Source organism: Leiobunum rupestre, chromosome 11 (genome assembly GCF_980474605.1).
Source record: "Leiobunum rupestre chromosome 11, qqLeiRupe1.1.hap1, whole genome shotgun sequence".
In the NCBI taxonomy this organism is placed as follows: Eukaryota; Metazoa; Arthropoda; class Arachnida; order Opiliones; family Sclerosomatidae; genus Leiobunum; species Leiobunum rupestre.
Window position 1 is genome coordinate 35,979,726 of NC_143394.1, and position 26,209 is coordinate 36,005,934.

At 36.5% G+C, this 26,209-nt stretch overlaps 1 protein-coding gene across 1 annotated transcript in view; it reads left to right on the forward strand.

Moving 5' to 3' along the window:
* LOC149922425 (oxytocin receptor-like) overlaps nucleotides 1–26,209 on the forward strand; it is a 141,282-nt gene that overhangs the window by 82,010 nt on the left and 33,063 nt on the right. The window contains exon 2 of the mRNA XM_090162295.1: nucleotides 13,913–14,194. Coding sequence (XP_090018421.1) covers nucleotides 13,913–14,194 — 282 coding nt within the window. The remainder of the gene's footprint in view (nucleotides 1–13,912; nucleotides 14,195–26,209) is intronic.

Below are 26,209 nucleotides of genomic sequence, written 5' to 3' on the forward strand. Positions count from 1 at the left end.
AATGGGAACCATGTATGCGTAACAATTTCAATATGTAAATATAGGTATAGAAATATGATAATCAAATTTAAAACTTACGTGCTAATAATATTAAAATGAAGTTTAAAAATATTTCCATTCTACGTCATTTTAACAACGAATATTCCATGACGTCAAAACACTCAAATCCGTGTTTTAAATTCAAATTAACCGCGCACGCGTGCTCCGCGCCTCCCGGGTAATCCACGCACGCGTGCGTTATCTCTCACCCAGTGAAATACTCGTGAGGTAGGTTCAAGTGCCAAGCGTGCTACAATGATATTAAAATGAAGTTAAAAAAATTTTACATTCTACTTTAACAACGAATATTCCATGACGTCAAAACACTCTTAAATTCAAATTAACCGCGTCCCCCGGGTAATCCGCGCGCGCGCCGCCTAGGTTATCACTTTTTACATCATTTTAACTTATTCCGTACGATAAAACGTGATAAGATATACGTTCAAGTGTCTTTCGAGATAAGCGTAGATAAATAAACAAGTTGGCCTGGACATAATATGTTGATATATGAGAAAACAAATCGTCGCGAGAAATATCATAAATACATTGACTTTTCGACGATTTTACCTTCATTTCACCCCTTAAATCCCGGACCCCGATCCCGAACCTGATCCCGACCCCGGGATCGATGCCACACCCTCACTTTCCTTCTACTACCTGATATTGGTATCATTCGATTGGTCTCAACGTGCTCTTACCAAATATCGCTAATTTAACGATTAAATCTAAACCAAGAGGCGTATAAGACTAAAAAACTAATTTTGAGCCCCTCCCAAATTTACATGTATATGACAAAATAACTTTTTTAGTCTTATACGCCGTTTGGTTCAGATTTGAAGGTTAATTTAGCGATATTTGGTAAGAGCACGTTGAGACCAATCGAATGATACCAATATCAGGTCATATCAATTTTCAAGGTCACCGGAAGTGACGTTACGCGGTTCGTATTTCCGGAAAGCCCCCACTTTGACCCGTAACACATACAGTTCTTTATTACAAATCACTTACCTAATTAAAAAATATCTTGACCCATTGTGTAACTTATCACATGCTTATTTTGTCATGGGCTCTTGGACTAATAGAACCAGAAATCAACGTGGAATTCTCAGTCAATTTCCGATTTCAAAAATCTCGAAAGCAGTCTATAAAACCAGAAATCAACGTGGAAATCTCAGTCAATTTCTGATTTATAAAATTAATTTTTGGTTCTCAGAATCCACTAAGTAAAATTTGATTAGCACTCGATAACCTCGGGGTTGACTAGATGCGTTTGGCAATAAGGGGGAAAGGAAGAGGTTTGATTTACAATGAAATGGAAATAAGATATGTAACAACTCTTTATTGACTCAAAAATATAATACATTAGAATATATAATAAACTAGCAACACTTATTTTGATATCAAGATTGGTAATGATTGGCGCAAAATATAAAATATAACGTTTAGGTTTATCATCTTTTTAGGGTTCTTAAAGGGAATAGAACCTCCAACGCGTTCTTTATGGAAGACCCCATCAATTTCCTTTATTCCCTTCACAATCAGCGATTATCAGCGCCGCAGTTTTGAAAAGCCATGGGAGGCAGCGGACAATATTGGAACCCTCGGAGGGTGACAGAAATACCATACGTTATATTCCCTTTAACATTACATAAGGGGAGGGACTAAAAATGAATTTCGTATATTTTGGCTACGGCTAGTTTTGATCCAGGCGAGGGAGGCTTCAGGAAAGGTTTTCTACATTAAGGTTTTATTTCTGGCGTTCTAAGGATTCTTTCTGGGTACTACGATACTAGAAGTGACCTTAGACGACTTTCCCTTACGAATATGGTTGATAATTTTTTTAAATGACTTTATCAAAAATTGGACCGATCAAATGCTAATAAATATTTTATGAATATTTTTTTTAATAAAAATATGATCACATATTGTTTTATAAAATTTTTATCACATATTGTTTTATAAAAATTTGATAATATATTGTTTAATCAAAATTTTATCATATATTGTTTTATCAAAATTTGATCACATATTGTTAAATCAAAATTTTATCACATTGTTTTATCAAAATTTTATCACATATTGTTTTATCAAAATTGTATCAAATATTTTTTATCAAAATTTTATCACATATTGTTTTATCAAAATTGTATCAAATATTTTTCATAAAAATTTGATCAAATATTTTACATTTAAATTTGATCACATTGTTTTATCAAAATTTGATCACATATTATTTTTATCAAAATTTGATCAGTGTTTTATAAAAAATTTATCAAATATTTTTCATAAAAATTTGATCACAAATTGTTTTATCAAAATTTGATCACATATTGTTTTATCAAAATTTGATCACATTGTTTTATAATAAACTATCAAATATTTTTCATAAAAATTTGATAAAATATTTTACATCTAAATTTGATCACATTGTTTTATCAAAATTTGATCACATATTATTTAATCAAAATTTGATCACATATTGTTTTATCAAAATTTGATCACATTGTTTTATCAAAATTTGATCACATTGTTTTATCAAAATTTTATCACATATTGTTTTATCAAAATTTGATCACATTGTTTTATAATAAACTATCAAATATTTTTCATAAAAATTTGATCAAATATTTTACATTTAAATTTGATCACATTGTTTTATCAAAATTTGATCACATATTGTTTAATCAAAATTTGATCACATATTGTTTTATCAAAATTGGATCACATATTGTTTTATCAAAATTTGATCACATTGTTTTATAATAAACTATCAAATATTTTTCATAAACATTTGATCAAATATTTTCTTAAAAATTTGATCAAATATTTTACATCTAAATTCGATCACATTCTTTTATCAAAATTTTATCACATTGTTTTATAAAAATTTTATCACATATTGTTTTATAAAAATTGTATCTAATATTTTTATCTAAATTTGATCACATATTGTTTAATCAAAATTTGATCACATATTGTTTAATCAAAATTTGATCTAATATTTTTTATCAGAATTTGATCACATATTGTTTTATCAAAATTTTATCAAATATTTTTATCAAAATTTTATCAAATATTTTTTATCAAAAATTTATCAAATATTGTTTTATCAAAATTTTATCAAATATTTTTTATCAAAAATTTATCAAATATTTCTTTATCCAAATTTGATCGAATCTGAACTGCAAGATTTGATCAAATTAGGATCAAAAGGATGTAATTGTAATTTTTTATAAATTTTATATTAGCTGCATTGTTTTTTCAAACGGAGCCCAATCGCGCTAAATCTCGCAACTGGCACCTCCGTGATCACCTCAGCCTAATTGTCAACCCAGCCCTCTCTCGGAGGGAAACAAACCTCTCTCTTCCCCCTCTCTTCCCCCCTTCCCCCACAATATATCTTTGTCTCCTGAGCCTATGGCACTAGAGGTGTGACGTCAATAGGCACATCCTGCTCCCGTATTTTTTGCTCCGTTTTCACGATTACCGTCAGCGCTGGCGGCGTAAAATCCGGCAAATTTTGTCCGTGTGAACAGTTGTTGTCCCATGTGCTAGAACAACGATAAAGCGAGAAGAAAATTTGTTATAGTTAAGAATATTATTTTAACAATTGCAACTGAAAAAAAATTTAAACCCACAGGCTAGAAACGCACTTCTTATTTCAAATAAACAGAATTAGGTTTCTCGGCAACAGATGGCTCGTATTACAAACAATTAACACCTCATTTTATATCTCTTGGTCTGTGGTATTGAAGAATTTGAAATTTGCAATTCAATTATTAAATAATTATAAATTATTCATTTAACTTTCGTTACATGATAACCTTAAATCAACGCTTTTTCTGATATTTAACAAATAGACAAAGTCGAACCTCGTGTTCGTCTAAACAGCTAATCAACCATCAGTATAATGAATAAATTGACGATAGTAAGTTTCCATGGTTTCAATTTACAAAGGGCGGATAAAACGAGTGTATGACGTCGTGAAAATCACATTCATTATCTCTAAGCAAAGACGGAATATTAGTTCTAAGTTTATTCCTTTATATCTTGAAAAAATATTTTCACGTTATCTCAATAAGCGAGTTTCAATAACGTATGACGCACGCCAAAAAAAAACAGACTAGAATAGTACTTTGCCGTCATATTATATCATGCCCTCTGTTTTTTATGATATCACCTTTTACTTCCGATCATTTTGAAAAAAATTCCTAATATTTATATTTAAAGTCCATAGATGGCGGGGCGATATTGAAACTAGGTCATTAGAAATAGAAATCTATGGTACGTTCAGTAACGCAAATCTGAGAAAAATCGGTTTTAACTTGATGTTTGCTTGATGAGAGCTTTCGTCATAGTGACGTAGGAAGTTACTGAACAGTGTTATTTCTAGTCGGCGCTGCTTTTAAAGATGGCGGCTTTAATCAGAGGAAACGAAAAATATCATTTTCAATAATAAATGACGAAATTGTTGATGACAATATTCTTTATTGTTGCAACGATCAGTCTTTTATTAAACAAGCAAAATCGGACATTGCAGTAGCTGAGGCATTCTAATTAAGAAATGAAAAAAAGATAGTCCACTGTGTATAATGAAAAGTAGTTTTATTTTTAAAGACAAATAATAACAACGACTTGTTTCTAGGGATGTGCGAGTAGTGGTTTTTGGTGATCGAGTCGGGTATCGAGTACTTGACAAGCTTTCGTCGAGTAGTCGAGTCGGGTAATATTTTGGTCGAGTCGGGTACTCGAGTACTCGATGAAGCTAAAATTTTTCCTTATTCGAGTATCGAGTATTTAGGAAAAATCGTTCGGGTACTCGAGTAGTTTGAAAAATCGCCCGGGGTTGTCGATTAAAGAAAAAACAGTAGCTAATTAAAAATTTTAATTAATTTTAATAACTTTAAAATCTGAAGAGTTACAATAAAATGACCTAGTTTATTTATCACAGGTATTTATAATTCCAGTCTTGTGAAAAATTATCACAGAGGTAGTTCATGTTAAATTTAAAACTATAACAATTAAGTTAAAAATCCAAAAAACAGGAAAAGCAAACCAAACAACCGGTAATTTTGCCGAAGTTACCTGACAAGTTCTCACATTTGATTTTGAAAAGTGAAGTTTAAAACACTAGAAAGTTCTAGAAGTACAGGAAGTCCGCCTTACTTGTTACTACTGACAATTAAAAGCTAGCCGTCGTACCGTATGCATGCCTAAGAGTACCAGGTAACGGTGGCATTTATTTATATCATAGCTGTGTACTGCGCAGCCACGCGTTGAAAATAAAATAAAACGCTTCATCGGTGGAGAAAAGGGCTAGACGAAGAGAAAGAGACTCTTTTAGAGGAGGAGTGTGGCGTTTTTTAGACGATTACACGACGGGCTGAATATTATCGACGGGGAAATAACTCGACGAGTTTAGCAGGCGGCTTATTCGAGTAGTCGAGTACTCGAATAAGGCCAATTTTTACTACTCGATAATCGACGAGTATTTAAATTTTCTTATTCGAGTTCGAGTTTCGAGTACTCGACCTCAAAAAACGTCGGGTACTCGATGATGATCGAGTACTCGCACACCCCTACTAGTTTCGCATTCCCCTTCGGGTGCATCATCAGGTCCGAGTCCTGACAAAAATAAATTTGAAAAGCCATCCTACCCGTACAAAAAACGTCTATAGAAATATATAGAGGTTTATATAAACCACTATATATTTCTATAGATTTTCTATAGACGATTTTTGTACGGGTACTGCCTAGAATGTGTCCTCGTGTTAAAGTACCACGGTTTCCCTTTCCCAAAGAAACTCGCAGATCACATTTCCTTTTAAATTTCGAAATCGGATCAAAATCTATCCGTGATAAATGTTTTTATTTTATTTATCAGATCGGCTATCTGTGTATATGTTGCTCTATCGGATTAGATCTAGAATATGCTTGTTATAAGATTCAGTCAATTGCCCCTGACCTCAAGATTTTTCGGCAATTCATGGACAACTTATTTTTTTGAAAGAAATCTTGTTTTATTTTATCTATACCGGCCGTAGTTCAAAAAACGCTGTTATATAAAATATATAAAAAACAGTGGTCCGTTCAAATATCTTTTTAATTCACAGATAACAGCTAAGAATGTCTATCCAAGGACAGTAGATACAGGGACGAGAAAGTGTATTGGTGGCCTCTGTTGGAATATATCACCTAAAACGACCTAAACGCAAGGAGAGTTAGTTGTAAACAAAACAAATGGTGGTCACCTAATTTTAGCGCTTCTTGACGAGGCTTAAAGGGAAGCTTTAACCAGTTAGATAGCCCTATAGCCCATTAAAAACTAAAATTTATGGCGAAAACCGCATAAAAAAATATTGAGTTGTTAATTTTTAATAAAATAAAGAAATTTCGGGAAATCGAAAAGCGCGCGTCCGCCGCGACACCTGTTGAGAAGTCGGTGAGACAGAAAAACAACGTAAAAGCGAGCTGCTGAAGACGCAAAAAATATGTTTTGCACTCGCGGCGCGTTCCAGTTATAAGAGACCTAAGCCTAAATTGCGCGATTTTAAAAGTTAGGATAGTTCGCAAATCGCTCATACAGGGTTAGGGCGCTGGCGGCAGCCCCTAAGATGGCGGCGAAAATTCAAACCCAAACACCTGGCGTTATTTTTCGTTTCAACTTTTTGGGCCAAAAGCTATTTTTTCAAGACAAAAAAAGGTACGTGTTAGTATATTGAACGTCTTGTTAATCTTTTGATACGGAAATAAGGCCATATTTGGAAAAGCTTGGCCGTTCCCCTTTAAGTGTTCAAAACAAATGGGCATTTTCAAAATGGTAAAAACTAACTACAATAATACTGTCCATGGTGAACCACGTCTTAACAATGGCCGCGCTTTGTTTTTTTTTTCCTGCTTTCTCGTCCCTGTCCTTGGTCTATCGGATATTTAAAAGTTACCGTATCAGATCAGAACTAATTTCTTATCAGATTTACCTAACTGTTTACGATTTTTAAAAGCAGATATCGAAATAAGCGCTACTCCCAGTTCCGTATCGCTGTGAAAAGGCCCTGTTGCAATGCGGGTTATAAAGTCACTTGTATCTTTCTTAATTGCGCAAACAATTAATCGTGAAAAGTATATTAAAATTAGGAAAAATTGCGATAAAAATTGCGTCCCAAATAACTTTTGCTCTGGAGAGTTTTCAGGAGTGCAAAAATCACTTAAGCTTTTGTCTGTATTTAACGACGTACGGCCTTTTAAAAGATCTGCTTTTTTATTTCGTTTTCTCCAGATTTGAATGTACTTATTTCGGTGACACTAAATTAAGGGGAGCAGTCATTCGTAAATGGACTGACGCTTATTTTTTATCGGTAGAATGGAGCATTAAATAAATCCTCTCAAATGAAAATGAATGGGGTAAGTGGCTCGCCGTAATTTCCAATTAAGAATGTATTTTTGAAAAGGAAACGTCCGTATCGACACTTGACTAAAAAACGTTTTTCGAAATTAAAATTTTTAAACGGGGTATATTATCTCAATTTACTCTTCCAGATGATAAGTGCTCGAAGGAAAAAGTCTTTATGACAGAGCCAAAATACTTCGTTTTGTCGTACCATAAGTCTTTAATTATTTTCTTTAAGTGTAACAGTTAGTCAAATAATTACTGATAGCTATGCGTAATGTAACGTAGAATTCAGGTCATAAACGTAGAAGTAGCGATAAAAATACGCAACTTATAAACTGTCCAACGCCTCGAAAGCTGTGACCATGGACAGTAAATTAAGGGGACAGGTTTTCGATACCCTTCCACAGTGCATTTTATTTCTCCCCGCGTATCAATCAGCTCGAGAGACTCCGAGGGAGTCTTGCAAGGTCGTTTGTATCACGTGATCTTAAAATTTCAAAATGGCAATCTAATGCGGTTGATATTGTTACGTAATTTTTTGCGCTTTATATTTAAGTAATTTTTAATTTTGTTTTTTAATTCTATAAAAACTATCAACTGATATTTAGTATATCATATTTAATCTATTAAAACGTGAACAAATACCTTTTGGCGTAAAAATGTACTTCGTGTTTATCTTTTTTCTTTTTTCGAACAGTATCGTCCACTCTTACTTGTTTTTTTTTTTTTTTCAAATAACCTTGGCCGACTCCCTTAGTGCGATTGGTTTACGGGGCATAAAAACCAGGCTTTTTACCGATCCTCTAAAATCTACTATCCATGCTGGGACGATGAGGTAAAGAGTGAACGACTTACAAGGAGAGTACCCGAGGTGTTTATTTCCGATTTAGTTCAAAGTCGGGCGTAATGTAGACCTATATGAGATATGAAATTTCCCAAAAGGAGACGTTGCACTACCCATTCTATTTGCCATGGCAACCGAAAATGTTTTGACCACTTACCACCACAATAAGATTTTTCCCTTATTTTACCGAAAATTTGTTACAAATTTACCCTAAAAATGTTTCAATTTACCCAAACTTGATGAAATTTACCTAAATGTGGTCCAAATTACACATTTCGTGATTTTCAAAATTATTCCAAATTTTCGTGAAACCGAGAAAATCCCATGCTTTTTTAAATGGAGATTTTATTGTTTTAAGTGATCAAAAACATTTTCGGTTGCCATGACAAAACGATTGGGTAGTGCAACGTCTCCTTTTGGGAAATTTCATACCTCGTATAGGTCTACATTACGCCCGACTTTGAACAAAATCGGCAATAAACACCTCGGTTACTCTCCTTGTTAGTCTAAAGACCAAGAAACATTTCTGGTCATTCCAGAAATATCCGAATATAACGTAAGGAAGACAACAAAACCGGCACACTTATTTGTTTATTATTTAGAAATGTATGGTCATGCGTTACAAAGAAAGAAATTTGCATTAGATTAAACAAAATATTTCAATTTGGTGAAAATGAAAATTTTACCTACCAGCGCCTGTAGAAGTGTTCCTTACGCAACTATCTATCTATCTATCTATATTTATTTTCCTTTTGGGGTACAAATCCATTTTATATCACGGAGGAAACCATTACACAATGGATTCGCGGGAATTTACAATTTTTAAAGCGAAGTAATAAAAACATAATAGTTCATCACTTAAATTCATAAGGTAACCAGAAGCAGTATATATATAATACAATAACATATTTACAAAATTATTTACAAAAAGAGTTAAGGCTCTACACACATCCCAGCACTACATTAGTTTTTCTTTTTTAAACGTAAGCCACCCCATCGGCCGAGAATTCGTTTCCTCATCGTAAGATCCTGGGGACACGCACAACCATCACCTAAGCCAAGCAGAAAAGCCACGCAATCTTCTGATTTGACCAGTTCATCATAATCGCGTCTCACTGGATCGAATCTCGGACAATCGACGAGAATGTGAGGGATATCTTCAACCGGCGCGCCGCACAACGGACACTCCGGGTTTTCACCAAAGATGGTCGCGAGCCTGGCCGCAGTCGGAAGGGCCCCGGAACGCGCGAGGAACAGCGAATGGCTCGCCTTGTCATTTGTGTAGCGAGCCTCCATCGCCAACTTGTCTTTCTTCGCGTAGAGGGCAAGGCTCGGGTGTTTAGCCATTTCCTGTCGCCATTTTTCCATTCCGTTGTCGTTGACCGCCTTGTCAGTGATCTTATTCCATTCACGGTAGGACGTTACACCCGCTCGGGAGTGACCGTAGCCGTAGGCCCGATCCAAAGCCTCCACCCTCTTCGCCCAACGAGTAGCGTGCCCCATGGCGCGTAGATATCGATAGATACGAGTGGCTGGGCGGTCTGGTGGTAGGAATGTTAGGCGACCAAGATACGCCAGCTTGTTACGCGCTTCCCATTCGGCGAAGGTGGACCACGCTAACTCTCCCTTAACGGTCGCTTTCGCTGTCAGGAAATTTCCGCCAACAGCCGCCTTACCCACAGAAAACTGGGATTGCTCCAGCTGGCGAATAGTGGGTTCGGACAGACAGAGGACATCATTTGCATATGTTAGGCTAGGAACAGCAACGGCTTTCCACAAGGTACGAGTTACTGTGTACGGATTGTGCGAGTGGGAGTCTGCTGCTGCTCAAGGAGAAGTTAACTTACAGTGTTTCGGGCCATTAGTTCCACCTCTATTGGAAAGTGTAAACACGCGAAACAGCTATTTCCAAGGAGATAGACCCATCGGTTATTCATTGCCGCGCTAAAATTTACTAAAGCTATCTTGGAGCTACGTTAATATAGGTGTGATTTATTTAACTCCCTTGGAGCGCGAATATAGGCAGGGCCGCCTTATCCATAAGGCAGATAATTTTAGGAGACGTAAGGGCCTACGATTCCATATAATAGGGCCTACGAATGTCCGAAAAGTCAGTAATTGAGAGATTTTGCCTAAGGCCTACGGAAAGGTTAAAACGGCCCTGAATATAGGGGTAATGGAGAAGCCACGAGCAGTTCGTTGAGTTGATTAGATGGCTGGACGGGAATCTCTCCTTAAGACGACAAGACGTAAAAGGAACGACGACAAAAAAACGCTTTGTATCGCGAAGAACGCAGAAAAGCGCCTAAGCCTTCAAGACGTCAACTTTTATCGTTTGTGGCTGAGCTTTTTCATTTAATTCAGCGCGTGTCCGTTTATGTACTATTTCAGAAACGAAAAGCCCAAAATCTGGGTTGAAGAATTCGCTGTAAAATTTTTTACTTTTCCAAAAAAAGAACTTTGCAATCTGAACATTTGGAGTGAAGAGCACGACTTAAATTTTTACTTAAGCCATTATTTTACAGGGTTGACAAGCTTTAAACCTACTTTTTAAAACATGTTTTAAGCAACCACGTTAAAAAAAATTCAATTTGTTTAAAACTCTATAAATAGTTTTAAGCAGTGTCAAACATGCTTTATAGCAAAATTATTTATTTATTATAAAGGAAGTTTTTGTATTAATTTTCAATTCAAATTCAATTTTTAAGCAAAGCAAATTAACACGAAATTTTAAAACACGTTTTAAGCTAGGTTATTGTTCTACGTACGGTTTGATTTAAAAACAGTTTCAAACAGTGAAACAACAACCTCCACTTCTTGTACAATAAAAGTTTTTATTTATAAAAACGACGACTAGTTTCGTTACCCCTTCGGAAACATCATCAGGTCTAACGAGGGCCGTCTTAAGGCATGGACTAAATGGGCTACAGCCCAGGGCCCCCAGTCAGTTTTGGGGCCCCGGAAAGGTCAGCCATACAACCTTTAATCTAGGGATTAGGGTTTAGTTAGTTATATATTATTTATGCTCATTTAATCTTATGTATCTTTTAGTTACGTCTAAATTAATTTGACTCATAGCGTATCATACGGTACCAGCAATTTATAAAACCCAAAAGCGAGTCTGTCAGTAAAAATCTTATTTTCAGTAGGCCTATGTTATACTTTTGAAATTAAAAGTTTTGGTTTGATTATAAAATAGTTGAATTTAGGTAACGGACATACAAAGGCTGACCGTTGGGGATCGCAAAGGTCTTAAGAAATAATTTAGCCCAGGGCCCCAAAAGGTCTTCTAACTCTAACATCGCGCGGTTAGCCAATATATACAAAATTCACAATACAGAAGTTGATTTACATGAAACGTAACATGTCAGATAAAGAACAAAATTTTTTTAAAACAAAGTACTACTAGCCTTTCTCTAAAGACTCAACAGCGGTTCTTGAGGTCTTTGGAGAAAGGCTAGTAGACGAAAAAATTAACCCCATAGAAATTATTGACACTCTAAGCCTAATTGAATTTTGTGTAAAAGACCCGTTTTTCAAAGCAAATAATATAATGTATGGTTTAGCAATGGGTTCGTCTCTTAGCCCACTTCTATGCGATATCTACGTTAATAAGTTAGAAACCATAGCCCTACTTAACTCGCCTTTCAAAATTGACTTTTGGAAAAGATATGTCGGTGACATGGGCTGACCAACGTCGACGTATTCCTAAATTTTTTAAACACCTTAGACCCTGCCATACAATTTACTATCGAACTCGAAATTAACAATTGCATCCCCTTTCATGACGTCCTAATTACTAAGTCCGCCAAGTCCGTTCAAACTGAAGTATACCGTAAACCGTTTTCTGTATGCATGCCGCCACAAGCTCGGTCCAATCACCCCATTAACCAGAAACTCACTTCTTTTTATTATTTTATTGATCGTATGACTAAAGTATGCTCCAAAAATATTGCCTTTAAAAAAGGAATTACATTTGTTAAGTCAATTGCCTCAAGTAGAGGCTTCGACAACTCCATTTTAAATAGAGGAATAGACCGTATAACCCATAGACAAGGCATCGAAAAAAATACTCTCCTAAAAAAGGACTGGAAAACCCAACATATTATAGTTCTACCGTACACTAATGTCTCGAGTACTATCGGCAATGAATTTGGCAAAATCAATATAAAACCGGTTTATAAGCCTATCAATAAATAAATTACTTGTTACTTCCACCAAAGACAAAACTAAACTTTCCGAAAATTACTTAATTTATCAAATCCCTTGTAGCTGCGACTCTGTCGACATTGGACAAACTAAACGTAACTTTATATTTAAAACTAATGAGCGCAAGTTGGCCGTCCGTAACTTAAAAATTAACGAAACAGCCCTAGCCGAATATGTTTCTGACACTGGCCACAAGCCTGATTTTGAAAAAATTACCTTTTTATTTAAAACTGATAATTATTTAAAACTTAACGTTAGAGAGTCGTTAGAAATAATTAAAAAACGTAATTCGGGCACTTTTTTGGTATAAAAATTGGTTTAAAAAAATTTTTGTTCTTTATCTGACATGTTACGTTTTATGGAGATGAACCGGAATTGGATGCAAAAGCCGGCTTGTTTTTCCGTTCGGTATTCGTCAGTTTAAAAATTCCCTAAAACTTCTGTGACGTAAGATGTACTGAAAGTAAGGTAATTCTGGGTTTGCAACATTTTTCAAAAGGTGGCGGTAGTAGTCGAGGCCCTCGAGGGTTACTTTTGAAAAGACGCGTTTTGAAAACAATAGCTGTCCTGGATAATTTTTTGTTTGTTTATGTTAAAACCAGCACTTAAGCCGCTTTTTCACGCTCTCTAGTAGCGGGTAAAAATACTATAAATACGCTTCAGGTACTAGCTATCGTGAAATTTTAAAGTTAGGCTAAATAGCAGACAATTACAAATTTAACGGTTTTTCCAAGCGTAAGCGGAAAATATCTGTTTCGAACAGATCGAAGCGGAAAATGGAAATTCTTTCAGCGGGAGCGGATTTTAATTATTTTTACCCGCTACTAGCGAGCGTGAAATCCGGTTTAAGGCCTATTGTAGATTTTTATATCGCCGACCCAAATATATTGTTTTAGGCCTAATGGGGTGTTTTTGCTCACCGTCACGTGGTTTTGGCCCTAGCAGGCCCGTCTTAAGACCTTTTGGGGCCCTGGGCTAAATTAATTTTTAAGACCTTTGCGATCCCCAACGGTCAGCCTTTGTATGTCCGTTGTCTAAATTCAACTACACAATAATCAAACCAAAACTTTTAATTTCAAAAGTATAACATAGGATTACTGAAAATAAGATTTTTAGAAATTATTGGTATCTGTGATACGCGATGTGGCGATGAGTCAAATTACTTTAGACGTAACTAAAAGATACATAATTCTAAATAAGCATAAATAATATTTAACCAACTAAACCATTTTCCCTAGAGTAGAGACTGTATGGCTGGCCTTTCCGGGGCCCCAAAATTGGCTGGGGGCCCTGGGCTGTAGCCCATTTAGCCCATGCCTTAAGACGGCCCTGGGCCCTAGTGAAAACCAGCTTAATACAATTTTTCGTCCAGTTTTACCAACACGGAGTTTATCCCTTAATATTCTTTTTTTTTACTGATGTCCTTTTAGGTGAATATTTTGGGAGGAGGAAGTTGGCTGATGGCGGCAGTCGTCAACAGTCCGATACTGATCCTCTTCAAACAAACCGAGCATAACGGACAAACCGTCTGTCGTAACAGTCTTTACGACGCCCCTCAAGTCATCATGCGGATCTACCTAACCACTGTCGTCTTTCTAGTCTTCATAGCACCGTTGGTGGCCATCAGCATCTGCTACTTGCAGATTTTCAGGAAAATTGCCGAGAAAGCTCGGGAAGGATGCGACGGTTCTTCCAACCACAGCGAAGAACAGGTATTCACTTAAAACTCGATTATTGTTAATATTCAATTTTAAAAATCTAAAAGTGTGTAGTCATTTAGCTGGTGTTGAGGAAAGCTTCGAAATTTATAAGCAGTTAGAGCGAAGTTAGTTTAACATCGTAGCAACAAACACCAGGAGAACGCGGCTAGCCATTAAAAACGCTAATGCAGTGTTGTGAACAAATCTCATTGGACGAGCCTTTACGCTGAACGTTTTACGGAAAGGGTGAAGACAATTTCCGAATTTTCCCCTTCCGACGGTGGCAGACGATAAAGCGTCTAACCAATGAAATTTGTACACAAGAAAAATAGAAGACTTTTGACGGGCTGCGTTCTCCTTGTGGTGGGCGCTGTATTTAACATTTTAGATCATTCGCGAGTGCGACTTTGGAAAAATATTCTTTCGATAAATAGATAAACAATACCCCAACGGAACAGCATATCAAATAACCACTGAATACTTTACGAAAATATTGCCTTAATAGACTTTTTCCATTAAATATGTCTGAAGACATTTTATATCATAAAACTTGAATAAGGCCTTTATACGTAAAAGGCAAATGTTTGAGCATTATTCTAAAAAAGGCATTACAAAATTAGAGCAAATTTGGCGTGTAAGCAAAGTACACTTTATCTTAAGCGTACTAACAAAACTAGGCTAGGGAGCCGTGATAATATCATTCTACTAAACTTTAATGCATAAATTCACTTTCGCAATTTAATGGTTATGATATTACAAACAACTAATGATTCAAAATCTTAATTATACATAGAATAAAGCTATATACAAATTCTAAATTTATAAATATTACTCTTAAAGGACATCGCACTTCTTCTATCGGATTTGGCTTTCGACAGAGTTTTTTCAAATTGAAATATGTTGTTAAGCTTGCTCAAAGGAGCAAAATTGTTCATTGTAATTTTTCCCTTGCTCCTATAGTTTGTTCAGTATCAGCGATCAAAAGTGGACAAAACTTACGTTAGTGTAGTCTATTTCTTAAAAGAAATCACGGCCCATCGGTTAGCGTTCTACGTTCGCGCGTCGCTGGTCCGGGCCAACTATCAATATAGTTTACTTGCCTGAAATTCGGGGTGCTTCCCAGAGCGTTCTGATCGCACGGTGTACGAACTCAGTAAATAAATAGTTAAATATTGAGTTTTAACTGTCGTGTGACCTCGACTTTAGTCGACTGTGTGACTAAAATCGATAAAAAAGTGTTCTTTCCTATCTCTAGCAGCGAGTGTTGAATGTGGGATTAAACGAAACGGTTAATCATATATGTTCTGATTTCTTTTATGTTATATTATATTATATTATTTTATTATTGCTCAGAAAATATTGAATAATAAATAATTCCACTTACGGAAATTCATCGTTGCGAAAAAAGAAATAATAATGAAGTAGAGGTGTAAAAATCTTGGCAAGAAAACTCTATTAATAGTGAGCCCGGACCAGAGACGCGAGACCGTAGAACGCTAACCGATGGGTCTTGAGTTCTTTTATCAAATAGACTACAATAAGTTTTGTCCACTTTTGATCGCTGATACTCAACAAACTATAGGAGCTAGATAAAAATGGCAATGGACAATTTTGCTCCTTTGATCAAGCTTAACAACATATTTCAATTTGAAAAAAATCTGTTGAAAGCCAAATCCCATAGAAGAAGTGCGATGTCCTTTTTATTAAAAACTAAATACCGAAAGCGTGTCGAAGGCTCGTTCTGTTATAGCAAATTTTATAGACACTATAAAGTATAAGAGTTAATATGTAAATGTCTGGCGTTCAATTATCCGCTAATTCATAAAATTTTAAAAACATTATATTTGTATGTTTATACCAAATATGGAAAGGCCACCAAAGGGATGTTATATTTATATTTTACTAGCCTTTTGACCCCCCAGCAGGACAGCCGCTCTCTCAGACTGCCCCCCCCCCCCGCCACGGCAGTAACAGCCAGCGGCTTTAGAAAAAGGTCACAACCAGTGGTGTAGTCGGGCCAGGGCGTCGCCCCGGTGCTATTTTCAAAGGCAGGGCGCCGCCCCGCCTTGGTTTTTCCATTTTACCAGGGCGCGCCCTGCCTCTTTTTTTCAACTTGCCAGGCCGCGCCTTGCTTCTATTTCATTAAATGAAAAGAGACTTAAAACGGTTTTAAAATTCACAATTTATTTATTTAAAAATCCAACGATTCGGAGGAACTGTTCCTCCTTCTTCGGGGATTTTTACAAGTCTGACAGAATAATGGTAAGACTTTGGGACGAAAAAATATTTATGCGCTTTATACATATAGAGGCTACTGTTCTTTAGCCGCGAGCGTTTTTTCTCGAACGCGAGTCGACCGTCGAAGGGATATATGAGCAACGGGCTCGATATCCTCGTTCGCGCGCGAGGCTACTATTGTCAATCTCCTCACCAAACCCCCACAAATGCTACCATAGATTGTCTTAAGTCCAAATTAATTACTTTCAAATTATATTACGATTGTGAAATTTCAGACTATATTAGTTTAATACGTTTATGTGTAAATAACACTTGTTTCTCATTTCAAAATGAGTATGATAAACAAATCGATGGCACGGCCATGGGTTCACCTTTAAGTCCATTATTATGTAATTCCTTTATGGAAAATTTTGAGTTACTTGCCCTCAGTTCTGTCCCCAAAAAACCTAAATGTTTTTTCCGATTTTATGACGATACTTTTTTCCTTTGGTCCCATAGCTTAGCTTGTCTCTCTGAATTCCACAATCATTTAAACTCAATCAATCCAGCCATTCAATTTACCATAGAAACTGATTAAAACATCAAACTGCCCTTCCTTGACATTCTTATACATAACAACCAGGCCACCCTCCAATCGTAAGCCTTGCAATGCCTTATCTTATTTACACGCGAAATCATGCCACCATCCTTCCCAAAAAATAAGTGCACTATCAACATTAATTCACCGCGCTTTCACCATTTCCTCAAATTCTTCCTTCCTCTCCTCCGAATTAAAATTAGTTAAATCCACAGCTTTAAATCATTCTTTTTCGGAATCCCAAATAGATCACATAATAATGAAAATATAAAAAAATTCTCTAATACCGTCTGTTTCCAAACAACTATAGCTCCTGCAGTTTCAGAACGTAAAAAATCTTTCATAATAATAATAATAATAATCAGCTAGGCTAATACCCAAGGCACCACCTTAGGCCCAAGTCATCAAGCGACTTTTGAAGCCATTAATTCAGGTGGCCGGGTTACAATGGGTAGGAGGGTGGATGGCAAGCCCTTCATGCCACGCGAGCCAACAGCTCCCTACACTCACTATTACCGTTAACCTCTACAAGTTTTTGTGGGAAGGGGAAACCGAAGAACTCGGGGGAAAACCCTTTAACCCAGCATGTATCCCCTTTTATCCTGGCTTCTCTCAAAAACTAGCCAAAAATCTTAAATCAGTAGGTCTCGATCCTATTTATCTCCCACCACCCAAATTGTCAGCTTAATTATGTAATAACAAAGAACCAACTGCCCTCCTCGACAAGGCCATTATTTATAAAATCTCCTGTGAATGTGGTGATTATTACATTGGGCAATGCCGTCGCCCATTTCATCAAAGGCTTAAATAACACAAAAATATAAACAACCCGTACAATAATTCACCCCTTAGCGAACACCTTCGTGGTTTTGGCCATAATGCTAGGTGGGACTCAATAGACATACTAGCTCAAACAAAATTACATAAAACCCATTTTAATGTACGCGAATCCATCGAAATTTAAAAAAAATAAATTGCGCAATGTTTAAACCGTGACAATGGTCCCTTTAACTTATCCACGTTTTCTCCACTTTTTAAATGTTTTAATGGTCCTCACCCTCTCCCACACAACAAACTAATTCCTCCTCTCGCAGAATCCCCCATTCCGACAATAGTAGCCTCGCGCGCGAACGAAGATATCGAGCCCGTTGCTCATATAACCCTTCGACGGTCGACTCGCGTTCGAGAAAAAACGCTCGCGGCTAAAGAACAGTAGCCTCTATATGTATAAAGCGCATAAATATTTTTTCGTCCCAAAGTCTTACCATTATTCTGTCAGACTGGTAAAAATCCCTGAAGAAGGAGGAATAAATTGTGAATTTTAAAACCGTTTTAGTCTCTTTTCGTTTAGTTTTTCACAATGTGCTTCTCTTCACTTCTATCTATTTCATTAATCATTTTTCTCGAATAAAGGGTGTGTGGATTTATTATATACCATAACAATTTCAAACAGTTACCTAGGTACGGTCAGCTTCGATCACGCTAAAAATCGAAGTTGAACGTTCATTTATAGCGGCCGGTACAGCCAACTTCGATTACGCGCGAAATAGAAATTGGCCGTACCCAAGTATCGCCCCGGTTCTTTTTATTTTAGGACTACACCACTGGTCACAACCCGGGCACGGAACGTCACAGCGAAGTCCCAATAGTGAAGTTCAGCCAGAAAAAGATAGCCGACCACGTGGCGCAAATTTCACCATCCTACCTATCGTCGTTTAAAAGTTATTAATGGGACGGACAAACATTGATAAATATAGTATAGCTATTAGATAGTATGGATATAGTATAGATACATACATACATACATACATACAAAAGAACAAACATTGAGAAATATAGTATAGATATTAGATAGTATAGATATATTATAGATACATACATACATACAAAAGGACAAACATTGAGAAATATAGTATAGATACGTACATTATAGGACGTAGAAAAATAGGAGGGATTGCTCTCTTCGTGAAAGTGGTTCGCTGTTCAATTATTCATTAATTTATAAAATGTAAAAAGCATTACATTAAAATGTTTCAGTGACTTAAAATAATTATATAGGGAATTTAAATTGTTTGCCGATCGTTGCTATTTTCAGCATAAATAAATAAATAAATAAATAAATAAATAAATAAATAAATAAATACGATAAAAAAAATTAAAATGCTACTTGGAACGTAGCTGATTATAAATTCAGATAGCATTCGAGACGAGAAGGGGATTACGAACAAATTATTAGAATTTTAGAAATAAATATTTTAGGAGATGCAAATTCTAATTCGTACTAATTAGTAAAACAAACTTAAACTAGCGATTTGTTTTCTAAAGGTGAAGATACCTTGCTTTGGTTTGGTTTTCATTATCCCAGATAAAGTAATTCTCGCGAACAGACCGCCATAGTTTCAACAGAAAAATCCAATCTTTGTCAGTATTATGTAGGCCCCGTGGCGGTAGCGCTAAATCTATAATGACTTTGACGGCGATGTTAGTGAAAGAGGCTTATACGAAATGAGATCACACCAGCCTATTGGCCTGTAAAAGAAAAGTTACCAAAGAATTTCAGGCGGCGGATATCTCGAAGCTTAAGCGAAAAAAGTGGTTCAGAAAACGTAAAAATCGCCAACACAGAAATTGAAAACGACTAAATTTATTTACAAAGCTAATGGCGTATTTTTCAAACCATTTTACACTTCATAGATTAAATACAAATATGTTATCCTATTAGTATCTGTCTATTGTACGTTTTTACCTCTCGGAGGGGACAAAGTCCCCTAGGAGGGGTTATACAACCACCGTGTCTGTCTGTGGGTCTGTCTGTCAGGCCTGCGAACGCGTTCGCATTTTCGGTGCAAAGTGTAATCACTGCGTACGCAGTTTCTCGAGATCTCTGCGTTCGCAGTTTCTCGAAGGGCAGTGGCGGCGCCAGGAATTTTCGCGAGGGTAGGCAAACCAAATAAATGGGCCCCCGATCCGGGACCCCCTTTTCTCAACGAAATGCTTCAATTAAATAAAGTAGTGATGTACATGACGAACAAAAAAGTTCTAACAACAGTAAAACGAGTCCAAATACAACAGAACTGGCTTTATTTACTAGGAGATATATCAAAAATTTATAATTACATTATCGACAATTGTTTCATTGTTATTTGAGTAAATTCGGGTTTAGAAAATGGGAACCAATTGCACTTTACTGCTCCGGCCGGGCTTCTCAGCTAGTTGAGTAAATTAGGGTTTAGAAAACGGGAACAAAATGCACTTTACTTTAAATATGCATATTAAATAATTTTTTTTTAATTGCAAACGTTTAATAGTGCAGAATATCATATCTTGTAATATTAACATATATTTGATTTCTTTGATTAGTTTAAGATGTAATTATGATAAAACGTTTTTGTACACAATATTTTTATTAGATAGAGAGGGGAGAGGTGGGCTGAGAAAAGAGAACGAACGCAAGCGAAAAGGGTCGAAGGTCGTGCCATGCAGCAGCTAAGTGTGTCTCTTAATACCCGCATCTCTTGACAGCGTGAGGTCAGGGGTTTCGGTCTTGCGGTCACCGGTTATTGGTCCCGTGGTCAAAAACTACGAAGGTTAGCAATCTCAAGACGCCCCTAAAACCTGACGGCAGGGGCCACAATACCACTGGCCAAATTTCGTGGGAATCGGACAATTATCTTGGGCGTGCATAGAAGGTAACAAACCAATATATATATATACAAACATCAGATTTTATTTATATAGATTTTATCTCTTGGGACAATTTTGAGACCCTTTCTAGATCAATTTGGGGCCCCTTATAGGGTGATTTTGGGGCCCCTCAAAAATTTAAGGTAGGCAGTGGCCTACCTGGCCTACCCCCTAGCGCCGCCACTGTCGAAGGGTTGGCAAAACCACCGTGTGACGGTGAGCGTTAACGGATTCATTTGCGGTTTGGTTTGGATGGTGTTTTTTCGCTCACCGTCGTGACGGTTTGGTGTATTACGTTTCTGTAATGTTTATGGGTAGGTTGTGAGTGTTGAATTTGTTGTGTTTGTGTTCTGATGGTTGTGCATGTTGAGTCTGTTGTGTTTATATGGGCGTTTTCTCTCCAACTTCTTCTTAATGACTTTGGATGGACCGAGTGCTGAGTGTAATGCTACCTCTCAACGTCCAATGGCAGTGTTTCCACCAGTTGTACACGGTATTCGTCTTAGTATCAATTTGCGATCGCATCGGGCGGGATTTGAACCCGAGACCTCCTGCTTGACAGGCGGACGTTCTACCACAGAACCACCGACACTTGTTACGCCTTATTGAAAATTAGACCTTCAGCTTTATCGGAAGCGTATTTAATAGAGTACGAAATTTTGGTTTAATTGAAATAGAATTGAAATTGAAATTATTGCATCGAAGAAATTCTAATTTAGCGTTTCTCTTTTGATTAAAAACAAATGCGCCACCCAGGTTTCGAACCCAGACCATTCGGCTTGGCAGTCGAGCGCTCTACCACAAAACCACCGATAGCTGCTTAGGTTCACTGAAATTAAGACACGCATCGTAAGCATAATAGGTAATAAAGTCTTTTTTTATTAATGAATTTATGAAGGCCTAATCTGGTTTTTTTAAAGGTTAAATCTTGTTTTAGCGCAGTCAGCCGAGATAAGAGGGTTAAAGGGTAGACCCTGTGGGTGGTCCACTTTGTTAGTTTTTTTGTTATTTATTTACGGGTATTCTTAACGACCTATATATAGTTGTGTTAATTCAAACGAGATAATTTAACGTTAATTGCTTTAAGAGCTGGCGGTTAGTCAAGTGGCTCTCTGTGCTTTGTTGATGGTAAGGTTTTTGCTTCTTGTAAATATATTTGGTGTGGATATTTGGATATCTACGATTTCTAACGCAGTCAATGATTTCCTGGGTGTGCGAGTCATTATATGATATTGGAAATTGGACGGCATTGGTCTTTTTCATGCGGTATGTGTCACAACGTCAACTGGAAGTCTACGAACGTTGAAATAAAATGAGCGTTAAAGATGCGGCAAGTATTTCGTAAGCGAGAAAAATACAAATACCATCTGTGGATATTTCTTTCATTAAAATTTGCTTAGTATTATATTCAACTGATAAACATGTACTGTAAAAAGGGTTAAATTCAATTGTGCATGGTTTTAGTAAGTCTAACTCGCCGTTGTAACTACTTAATTTATAATATTCTGAATAAATTAAACTCGATTGTTTCGTCTCAATTATTTAAATTAAAATAAAAATTTTATACCGGGCAGGGTTTGAACCGAGAATACGTTTTTCGTAAATAACTCTGAATTGCGGAGATATCTTTGGGGGTCGTGTCGAGAAATTAATTCCACTAGGGACCATTCTTCCGAGGAGAGGTATATTTTGGCTTGCCAACTTGTTGAAATTGTATTTGTCTGTTTGCCTGTCTCGCTGTAGGCGGCCGTACCGCTGGCCTAAGATCGCCTAAAGTAAACGAAAGCGAAATTTCGCTTTACAATCTGAGATTCTTCGTTCCTGTGAAGCCCCAGGCGCCATTTTCTCATAGAGCGCTTTTACGAAAAATGTTTTTTGTATTTTCTATTTTTTATTGATATTTCATTTTTGAAGTAAAGTTTTAAAACTTTCAATAAGTGCTCTCAACCTGAAAAGTAAGCCAAGCGGGCTCTTTACGATCACTATCACAACCTAAGGCCCCCAAATCTCTAAGGTTTTCGTGTTGATAAATCGGTAGTGGGAGGAATACCTTCGGCTCGAGGATTATCTGTCGATCAACTCAACTAGCTATGAACTCTCTGCTCAGCTAGTTGGAACATAATTTAGAAAGACAGCATAAACTTGCTGTAAAATAAAATTGCCATAGAGCCCACCTACTTCCAACGAACAGACCGAGTACACCGAACAGTCATGTCGCCTGCATTTAAGGACACTGTTTCGAAATCAAAACATAAGTTTCCATTTTCTTTTGGACATTCGAATAGGCTCAACAATCTTTCCAATTGGACGTCGCCTACTAGTTGATATCAATTATTTCGCCCTCCTTTTCAAAAGGAACGTCATTGAAGGGGCCTATTAACTCTTAAAATAATAATATTTTTAGCTGACTGCTTTCCCCACGTCTTTTTCTTAAAGGGAATTAGTTTACTGAACTATTTTGATATCAACGAAACTGGTCAATAAGTGCACTTGTTTAAACGGTGTATCCCTAGTTCTCAACCAAACCAGACAATAATATAAATCGATAATTACTTTTAATAGAGAACCTTCGATTTTGAAAGATTGGAACATCCAGGTAGTAATTACACACTCTGTTGAAAGCAGCTGACAAAACAATCTGACAAGCGAGTTGGATATTTTTCAATTTCAAACGGGAGGGTAGCGCAATCAATAACTATTTTTTTTTTCACGGTGGAACAACAGCTGCTTAAAAAAACACGGTCAGATTTGAAGAAGGCCAGACCTATAAATAAATCATCAGGCGAAACTTGGTGGAGCGAATAGAACCGGTGAACCAACTCGGAAAAAGTTAAACAGGCAAACAAAATAATATTGCTGGTCGTGGCAAAGGTTACAGATATTAACAACATCAAAATAAGCCCGGGATATCGCACTTTGAAAAGAATTGCACAGGTTCTATAAATATAATTGGAAATATATACAGTGTGCCCACTATAAGCGATCCAGAGCTAATAATCTAAAAGCTATTTTTCCTTGAAATTTAATACTTTCAAATCGCAATGCACGCGCAGGGGGTTATTCGACGATATAAAACTCAATGACTTTGAGCAATGTCCTCAAGGCCATTCAAAATCTACCTTAAAAACCGTTGGGCTTAGAGACTTAGTTCCAAATAGAAAGTTGTGCGCAATCGTATTTTATGTCCAAGTGGCTCTGAACCGATGTAATTTGGAAAATAGGATGCCAAGAAAATAAAGGCTTTCCAGCACCCTCCTACGCCCGGCCACCTGTTTAAAAGCATTATAAGTCGCTAGATGACTTGGGCCTAAGGAGGTGCCTTGGGTATTAGCCTAGCTGATTATTATTATTATTATTATAAACACCAAAAACCAGAATTTCATAAATAAAAATGTTCTATGACTAATTATCAACTTAAAAATGTAATTAAATTAAGCTTAGATTAGGACGGTTAAAATCAATTTTGATCTAAATAGTGGTGGCGCAAACTTTTCAAAGTCCAAAAACCGTGTTCGCAGTTAGAAGGTAAAGTTGGCAAAACCACCTTGTGACGGTGAGCGTTAACCGATGAATTTGGCGTGGGTTTGGGTTTGTAGTTTTTTTTTTGTTAACGCTCACCGTCAGGACGGTTTCAACTCAGTTTTATTGGAAAGTTGGTTATTGTAATGTTTATGTGTAGTGTGGGAATGTTGAGTCTGTATTATGGCGGTTGTGGGTGATGAGTTTGTTGTGTATGCGTTTTGTATGTATAGGTGGTTTCTCTCCAACTTCTCCTTTTTGACTTTTGGGACGGACCGAGTGCTGAGAGTTACGATAAACGTCTGAACGTCCAAATGGCAGGGTTTCCACCAATTGTTTACGGTATTCTACTTAGGCTAGGCGCCCACTGGCTCTCCGTTTCGTATTCGTCTTGCCTTCCATAAGGCATTGTCTCCGTTACGAAGCAAAGGCTTGTGAAAGGTCGGACGGAGACGTTACGAAGAGCAGTGAGCGCCTGGCCTTAGTATCAATTTGCGATCGCCTCGGGCGGGATTCGAACCCGAGCCCTCCTGCATGACAGGCGAGTGTTCTACCACAGAAACACCGATACATTTTGCGATTCGATTAAAATTATAAGCTCAGCTTAAGCGGAAGAGTATATTAATAGTTTTTAAAGTCAAAATGTTTTACGTATGAAAATTTAAAGGTCAAATCTTGTTTTAGCGCAGTCAGCAGATAAGATGGTTAAAGGGTAGAGCCCGTGGGTGGTCCACCAAGTTAGTTTTTTTGTAATTTATTTGGTTTTTTCAGTCGTATATTTTTATCTATGCCGGGAATAGTGGCGTACTCCTGTAATCCCAAGCGTCTGGGAGGCAGAGTTTGTGGATGGCCGTGTGAGGACGACCACCAATCACCCCACGGGTGGTCGGGATACTTCAGACGCGGGTGTCCCCCCGTTGGCGTGGCCGTTACACATATCTCACCCTAATTAATCAGTTATTGTGTGCTGGTGTCTAAGGCCTTTGGTCGACACCGATGTGTGGATGTCAAAAAAATATATATTTTTATCTATTTAGCGTATTTAGTTTTCGAGCGTAATAGTTCATTTATGAAGATAATTTCGAGTTGTATACATCATGATCTTACATTTATGTTGGTCTGGTTTTTAACTGGGTCGTCATTACTTCGTAATTTATTTTAAACGTTTTCTTGACAGATTAAGATGTTAAATGCAGTTCATCAATTGGGCTTGTTTGTTTTTATTTATAAAGAGATCTAACTATTTCGTCTACGGTCATTTATTGTACGTTGTAAGCCGTGTATTGCTAACGGTAAGGTGTTTTTCGTTTTTCCTTTCACATAATGTTTTCAGCTTTCAGTATTTAGGTTTATTTATTCTTCATTTCGAAGTATTTGGATTAACTTGTTCCTTGATTGAATATTCTTTTATATTTTTCTATTGGTTATTTTTGTTGTTGTTTCGTACGTCTAACTCACTGTTGTAACTACTTGATTTATAATATTCTGAATAAATTAAACTCGGTTGTTTCGTCTCAATTATTTTAATTATATTTAAAATTTTATAACGGGTGAGATTGAACCGGGATTACGTTTTTAGTAAATAACTCTGAATTGCGGAGATATATCTTTAAGGGTCATCTCGAGAAATTAATACCACTAGGGACAATTCTTCCGAGGATAGGTAAATTTGGCTTGCCAACTTGTTTATAATGTAATATTAAAAATAAAAACGTCGTTACATTTGCCTATATATATTTAAAAATTTCTTTATAATATTTAGACGATCATGTAAATATTATAAAGAATTTTTTAAATATATATATGCAAATGTAACGACTTTTTTTATAATACATACGAACAACGCATATAGTTACTGTACTATATCACTTAAGCCTTAAATTTTTATGTAAATATGAATGATAAGGAAAATTTGATTTTCGCAATCTGGTATCACTGGCTATTACCTACTTTTCATATCATATAAGCAAAGAGTATGGAGGTAATAGAGATAAAACAACCGGGAGAGG